The sequence below is a fragment of the Gekko japonicus genome, unplaced genomic scaffold (assembly GCF_001447785.1).
Source record: "Gekko japonicus isolate JY-2015 unplaced genomic scaffold, Gekko_japonicus_V1.1 scaffold334, whole genome shotgun sequence".
NCBI lineage: Eukaryota > Metazoa > Chordata > Lepidosauria > Squamata > Gekkonidae > Gekko > Gekko japonicus.
The window spans coordinates 903,780-912,025 of NW_015173683.1; the positions used below are offsets into that span (position 1 = coordinate 903,780).

Here is an 8,246-nt window from a genome sequence, read left to right on the forward strand (position 1 = left end):
ATGGTTTGCTGCTCATCTACATGCTGTATTCCCCTGATTTTGATTTTTCTCTTGCAGCCAAGCCTATCCGCCCTGGTCATTATCCAGCATCTTCTCCTACAGCTATTCATGCCATCCGAGGAGGAGGATTGTCCAATTCAAGTTACTACCAAAACATGAAATAAACACCAGGTAAATTCATGACAGCCTGCTTGTAGTTCTCAGTATTTTGACATTACTGAGGAGGTCACCCTGCCAGTCAGAGTTCTTACTGCTGGGGGGGGGGATCTTCATGTCTTTTTGGTGGGTTGTGGCTGTCTACTACTATGTTGAGCACTGGCCAGCATTTAAAAGCCCAACAGTTGTCATTGTTTGTGGAAAGGGGGCATAAGGTTAGGACAGGGTGTCAAATGGACTTGGAAGGCCAGTGAATAAAAGGGCCATATCAATACTTTTTCACAAAACAAAATGGTTCTTTCATCAGAATTTAACAACAAACGGTCAGTTTCATTGTTTTAGTTGGCAGTGAATTCACTGTTGTCATTGTTTGTGGAAAGGGGGCATAAGGTTAGGACAGGGTGTCAAATGGACTTGGAAGGCCAGTGAATAAAAGAGCCATATCAATAATTTTTCACAAAACAAAATGGTTCTTTCATCAGAATTTAACAACAAACTGTCAGTTTCATTGTTTTAGTTTCAGCAAGTTAAAGCCACTAACAGCAGCTGTTTCCCCTTACAAATGCCCTCTGTAGTTCCAGGCCACCAGAAAGCAGAACCCAGGACTCTGCAGTTGTACTGCAGCCTAGGTGTATGCGCACAAACAAAAAAATCAGTATTTTTTGGGTTCGGGTATATTGAATCCAAAAATATTGGTATTTCCCAGTATTCCCAAATCCCAATATTGGTATGGTATTGGGATTCGGGAAATATTTGGAATTGCCCATTTTTGGGGCCCATTATACCCTATGGGGACCTATATAGTCAATGGTCCCCATAGGCTATAATGGAGAATTGATCTGGGAGTATATGGGACTCTGAGGTGGCTGTTTTTTGAAGTAGATGCACCAAATTTGCAGCATAGCTGCTGGTGCCTCTCCTAAAAAAAACTCCAAGTTTCAAAAATATTGGACCAAGGGTTTCAATTCTATGGGCCCAAGAAAAAGGTGCCCCCATCCTGCTCTTTCCATGCTGAGAGGCTGTGTTTTTCTTCACATGGACATTTCCATTGTAACAGCTGCAGGAGAGTAAGCTTGGATGGTTTTGCATATAAACAACATGGTACTACTAATTTAAATACATTGTTTATGTGTGTGTGGCCTTTTTCCTGTTTATGCTCTGATAATTTTACTGTTTTGTTTTTGTTTGTTTGTTAATGGAAATCTTACATTTCTAATGGGAACAATTTAAATAAATTGGCATTTTCCTATTAGAGAATATAACAACTCTATTAACTTATTTATCTTTTAAAAATCAAAACCTTTAGAATTTGTTTAAGTTCCAGAATAGCAATTACTATATTTACCTGAAAGGGTTCCCCCCCACCCCCCGATGGCACACTTTTTTCAGGTGTGCCATCAGGAAAAAGAGGGGACTGTCTTTACAGGTATATATGGTACTTTTTCCGTTAGTATAATTTTTTGTAGGTCTTCCTTTTTGGGTAAATATGGTAATTTGTTTTATTCATTTCTCTAGAAAGTGCATGTGCTCTTTCTTCAGAGACCTGCTCAAGGCAGCTCACAAAATAAGATTAAAAAGTCATTTAAATTAACAAACCATTACAAACCAGAGTATAAAAGTACACAAAAGCTCTCAGCATAAAATATTTAGCAGCCCAAATGATCCTAATAAGACTCCCTGCTGCATTTCTTTGATATTTGAACTGTTATTCATTTACAGTTAGTAGCCAAAAATGATTGTGTTTTACAAAATAATTTTTTTCACGTACAGCTTGTTCTCCCATTTTGTTACTTTTTGTCCTACATAGCTATCATCGCCCTTATATATAAAAGCTGAATGGTGGTGGCACTTCTCTAGAACATTCCACATGCTCCGGAATTGGTTGGCGCCCTGGTGTGTCACTCAGAATCTGTCCCTATCCACTGGCTGCATTGCTTGAGTCTCGCCTCCAACATTCTAAACAGTTTGCTGTTCCTCTCCCCCCATAACTGTAGTAATAACTGTTGGCACTCTATTTTGGGAGCATCTGGCATGTTTGGAGCATTTCTTCTGGAGGCCAGCTTGGCTACATAGGGCTGAATTTTCTCCACATAGACATCACACCTGTGGAATGCCCTCTGCAAGGAGGTCTACCCACTGCAACCTCTAGGAATACTCGTACATTTTGATAAAACCACATTTGGTTTCTTGGACTCTTTGCTGAACTAAATACAAGCCAACAGATTTGTTGCTGTGTTAAATCTATTTGTTTTATTATTTTATCAGCTTTGATAATATAATTGTGATGAAATTCTGATACTTTTTTATTACTCTGTGACCAAATAATGTCAGTTGCTGTTTCCTATAAGGTTGTCAGGCTTCCTCAGTAAAGAAGAATAACAAGTTTTTAAAAAATGAAATAACTACTAATATGCGAAATTCTTCCCCTCCTACCTTTCTTTGTATTTCATATGGTATTATACTACAGGAAAAATCTACATGTAGAGATAGTACCGTTCCCTAAAACCAGTATTGCATTGGGGTGGGATGAAATGTTCCTTACGTAGTTCAGTGTATGAACGCAGTTTTTGTAGAATTTTAGCCTAACAAATATTGACTTTTCTGTGTGTTGTTTTTACAGATCTGACGCCACTCGCATGTGAAAATTCATGACCCATTCACTAGGTTTTTCTCCCCTTTTGGGACCGGACCTGTACTCCCCCGTCCATTGTACGCTTTCTAGAGCCATCTGCCGTGCACCAGTTTCAGATTTTCTTTTCAGCTTTGTAGAATCTCCATGTGTACAGAAGTGTGTCCAGCCCAGTACAGTGTATCTAACAAACCCACCTAAGCTACCAACAGGAGATCTGCTGCTCAGTCTCGGTCACCGACTGACTGTGTTTGACCCTGTTGTGCCAGTTGTGTTGGGGCTTCTGTGCTGGTGCCACTGATGCTTTTGTTTTGCTTTCATTTTGTTCTGTTTTAAGTACTCTGGTGCATCAGTAAAATCCCGACTCCTGGCGTCCAAGAATTAACTATTGAACAACAAAGTGCCGTTGAAAGCAGGTTGATTGTGTCCCACCATGACTTTCTGATTTCCTGTATAATATGCATATTATTTTATATTTTTGGAGGATGACAGTTTGCAGTTACATGGGGTTTTTTTTGGGGGGGGGGAATTAACATGCTTTCAAAATGTACAGTTTTCCCCAAAAGATTTGTTTTTAATATACTGGTATTTAAGGGGGAGGGGACTCTAACAGAATCATTAGAAGGCCCGTGTGGTGAAGATAATACTCTAGGGACATACAGGGGTAGGCTGGTTTAGCTCAAGAAGCCCAACAGGTACAAGGAAGCATCAGCATCCCAGAATTTACATCTGACCTACCTATGAAATATTTTAACATTCTCTGACAGCCATGTGGCAGCATGGTTTGGATTTATAATTAAACGCATCTGAAAATAGCAGCGTTTACAAGAACAGCTAAAACCATCCCCTCCCTCCAGTAACTCAATTTCCTCATGATTTTGAAAGAAATCAGACATACGGCAAAAAACAAATCTGTTGTACTATGAATTTTTTCCCCCATGGTGTTGAGTGGGAATAAGTGAGCATGCTTCCAGTGCTGTGCAGAAGGAAATACATTGCTGGAGGATAACTTTGTTTCTTTGTTTAAAATGAGTTTAAGACTACATTTGTAACAGTATATGATGGAACTGAACAATATGCAAGTCTGCCTAGGGATAGTATAGTTTTAGCGCCTTCAACCAATAGTGAGTTAATTCAATTTATTTTGGCTTCTCTTAGAGATATACATGGAGTGTCAGATGAATATAACCGTAGAATACATAGGTAGGCAGATTGGTGGAAAATTTGTTAAATTGGCTCTTGTGTTTTCTTTCACTTGTTAGATACATACATTTGCAACTGTGCACATAAAATATATATTGTGTCTCATTCCAAAATGACTGATTTGGAGTATATGCTCCTTTAGTCTTATTTGCTGCTGTGGGTATTTTTTTTTTAAAGTTAAGAGTACATTTGGAGCTTTGGAATGTGTTTGGCTGATATTGAAAGATAATCTGCTCTAGAGCCTTCCTCAAGATTGTGAATTGACTTCAGGCATTTTTTCCTGATGCTGCTTAGAAGCTCTCAGATGTAGCAAAAGAAAATTGCGTTTTGTTTAATTTATTACAGGTTGCACTATTTAGGGGAAGGGAAAGGGGATACTTTTGTTACATATTTAATTAAAGATTGCAGGTTTTGCATTTGTTTAATTTATTTTGTTACGTTTAAAAAAAAAAATACTTGGGTTTTTTCCCTTCTTAATACACATGTAAATACACTGCCAGCAAATTTTAAATGTGAATTTGCCATATCTAAGCCCCATTTCTAGGAATAATGTAGCCAACCTGTCAGTTTTATATATAGCTAAAATCTGTATTTTAAAAAAGTACCAACAAGCCTCCTGTTGTTTCTGTTGCAAAAATGGCTGTCTTACTGCCACTCTGCATCTCACAGTAAGTACAAGAAGGCTTCTTCCATGTGGCAAGTCCTCCAGAAGCAGGCCGTAATGTGTTTAGTGCGATTTCCTACATGCGCTGGCCACATTATGCAGTACAATGCGTGTAGCAGCAGCATAAGCCAGTGCCAGTGATGTTCTGTATGGGCAGCTGCTTTGAATTATGGCTACCACATGGAAGCCATTCAGAAGGTGTTTCATGCAGCCTTGTAATAGCTATCGATGTGTAGACAAGCTCTTAGAGGAAAATGCACACCATTCATAAAGGGTTTTTCCCCCGAGTAGCTTTTATGTAGCTGAGATGCTGCATTTTATATTTTTTCCCCTTTTGTGTGCATAAATTGCCCAAGTTCTGCATTCATCAAGATTATCAGTGGAATCTACTGAGCATTATACTTATGCATCTTCAGTGGAATTAATGGAGAGTCAATATGGTTACACTAGGGCTGCATTTTGTGATAGAACTTCTGCCGATTTGCATAACAGAGTATCCATCTTGAGCCTCATGGCAAAATTATCCTTGATGCTCCTCTGAGGGGAAAAAAAATTCTGATGCTTCTCAGAAACAACTAGTTGCTGATTAGACAGTCAGTTCATCTAGTTGGAATCCTTTGATTTGGGCATCAGAGTTTCCCCTTGTGGTTCACATATGGCAGGTGAAATGTGGAAAAGGCATAATGTATTGCAGCCTCGAAAGCTGAATTTGTGTTATATGTTCATATATTTTGATATGGTCTCACTGTGATTTTATTTTGCTGTTAGGTTTGCTTTATGGATCTAATTTTTGAAGCACTGTTTTACTTTACAGCACTATACTTGCAGAATGTTTTGAATGTGAAATCGAAAACTCATCTCTGTAATACAGACATCAGTAATTTGCTTGCTTTAAATTCTTCCAGGGGCCCCATCCTTTCCTCTTAATGTTCAAAGCATTTTTTCCAGCTTGTAAAAAAATTCTAAAGACCAGGAAATATCATGTATCTAATATTTGAAGTTAACACATGCACCATTCTATTGGTGGACACTGCAATGTGGGATTTCTTGTGTCCATGGCTTTCTTTTCTACCGTGTCAAATTTCTCATTCTCCTAAATGGTTATCTTCAAATCCACCTATTACTTAGTTGTCTTTTTGGCACTGAGAAAAATGGAAATGCCATGATGAATATGTGTTGAATGTGTATTTTGCCAAGCAAAGGTAAGAATGGATTATCTTGAACATATTAATTCAAGCTGCACTTAGTATTTTAAAGTTGCTTGGGTTTTGATATGTATGTAAATGAAGACCTACCTGAAAATTGAAAGAATTCCTTTCATAACTGATTTCCAGTAGACAGGATTCTCTCTATCCCTCCTTCCCCCTAAATTTAAACTTCAAATTTATGGGCTATTCCAGATAATCTGGATTAATTTCTGTGAGCCCTGTACATGTTACACTCAGTAAGTCCCAGTGAAATCACAGAGACCACTGAAATCACAGAATAGCAGTATGTAACCTACTGAAATTTTGAGCCCTAATCATCTTATCCTGTGGAGCCAGAAAAATACAAAAAGCATTTTTTTAAAAAATGAACTATTCACTCATGAATATTGTGAAATAATATCTACAAGGTGATTCCTTCTCCTTTTGCTGGATGTGGCTTTGTTTAATGCCTTTATTAAGCTAAAAATAACACACTGGACACATGTCTGTTTAAACACTCATATAGAAGGATTACCACAACCCATTTTTGTGTCTTATTTCTAATTCCTTCTGTGTCTGTGGGTTTTTTTTAAAAACACCTTTAATAGTGGAAGATGTGGAAGAACAATAGAGGTTCAGGCATTCTGTAGATGTATACATGTCTAGTTTGTAAAGTGTGTAATGTGTATTCTCTAGGATCTATGTATCTGTACAATAGCTGGTTTTAGGGGGAAATGAAATGTGGGTGCTTTTTCTGATGGTTATAATCTGGGGGAAATTGCTACTGTTATCAAAGATGCTGTGATGAATTAAACTCAGTAACAGCTGAGCTGAACTTCCCCTTCCTTTCCCATGGATAAGTATTTCAATTTTGGTTCTTAAAATACTATCTACTAAAATGTATGGATACACTGGCAGACTGCATGATGTATCATCCAAAAACTGTTAAAGTGGAAATAAAATTGAAGTAAAGTTTATCTTGTCAGCAGCATTTGTGGTATGTGCTCACAGTGGTATTGATTTCGGCATGTCCCGTATCACAGATGGCTTTTCTTAATTCATCTCCCCTTGTTACAGTGGAAAAACAAATATCTGAAGCAAGCTGAATTCTGAATGCTTTTTGATTACCTTGGAGGCTTCCAGTTTGCCACGTCGCACAATGCTCGAGCTACTGGCCTTAACGGATAACCCCTTAGCATGTAATTGGCAGGCTTTGGGGTATACCTATTACAATTTTATCCCAATCTTGCTCCCAAGGAGCTCAGCCTCTCCTCCATTGTATCACCATAACAGCCCCATCAATAGGCGAAGACAAAAAAGGGGGGACAGGCCCAAGGTCACCCAGTGAACTTCATGGCTGAGTGGAAATTTGAACACAGATCTCCCTAATCTAACCACTTTACATCATTGGCAATTCAGGTTTTCATCTCTAAGGAAACCAACCAATCTACAGTTTAGTCAGTAAACTTCTGGAGAACATATCTGGGACATTCCTGTGCTCATAACCCCTGCATTCAGAAGCAACTGCTACCACTGCAGATCTGCTGAAGAAGAAAGAAGAACTATGGAGTTTCTCCTTGCCAGATTCCACTGTAGCATTTTTTCTTCCACCTGCTGTATCTTACCTAAAGAGTAACCAAATGCAACCCAAATCCAGCAGATACGTTGGGGATTCAGATATTTCTGATCCTCATTTGCTGTTGCTCATAGCATGATTCCCTCAGCCAACAATAATGTTCCAGCAGAATTGTTCTGATTAAATGAACAGGATAAATGTCCAGCCTCATCCACTTAACTGACTTTGCATAAAGATTGAGAGCAGGGCTTATAGAGATATTACCAACCATCTCTAAGTAGTATCCACAAGCAGCCTGACAGGGTGCAGGTTCACTCAGAATTCCCCCCCCCCCCGAAGCTCCGTTCATACTTGGACCGTAGATCCAGGTAGCTTTGTACTGGCCGGCATTACTCTTTCAAAACTTTAGAGGCCCATCCCAGCCCTGCAAGAAAAAGAATACCTCAGTGACACCAGGGGGCAACAGTGTTTGTTTTACAAAATACATTTGTTCTACAGGATTCTGGCTCAAACGAGTCATGAAACAGAAAGCATCAGTAAAGACCCTTTGCTTCCTTTGATGGCCTTGGGCCAAATTTTTGGACTAGAAAAGCTTTCTAGTCTAATAGTTCTAAAGCAAATTGCATTTAAGTTCCACTAGATGGCAGTCTCATCATACTGTATATACTTAATGTACTGTCAGGGAAGCTATCGGCAGCTGTTTTTTTAAAGGAACCCTTCTAATGAAGTTCTTTATAATCAGGTATTTTATCACTCTTATTTAAAAAGGAATTTTGAATTAAAAACTGCAGGGGAAAGAGAGATATGCACATTTTAAACTTAAGGTAAAGG

The 8,246-nt window shown here is 38.6% G+C and overlaps 1 protein-coding gene across 1 annotated transcript in view; it reads left to right on the top strand.

Annotated features, from left to right (window-relative positions):
- The window catches only part of KIF5C (kinesin family member 5C), a 162,716-nt gene extending 159,843 nt beyond the window's left edge, over positions 1-2,873 (top strand). Inside the window, exons 25-26 of the mRNA XM_015423070.1 lie at positions 58-171; positions 2,777-2,873. Of these exons, the coding sequence (XP_015278556.1) occupies positions 58-164 (107 nt within the window). The 3' untranslated portion in view covers positions 165-171; positions 2,777-2,873. The remainder of the gene's footprint in view (positions 1-57; positions 172-2,776) is intronic.
- The last annotated feature ends 5,373 nt before the right edge of the window (positions 2,874-8,246 follow it).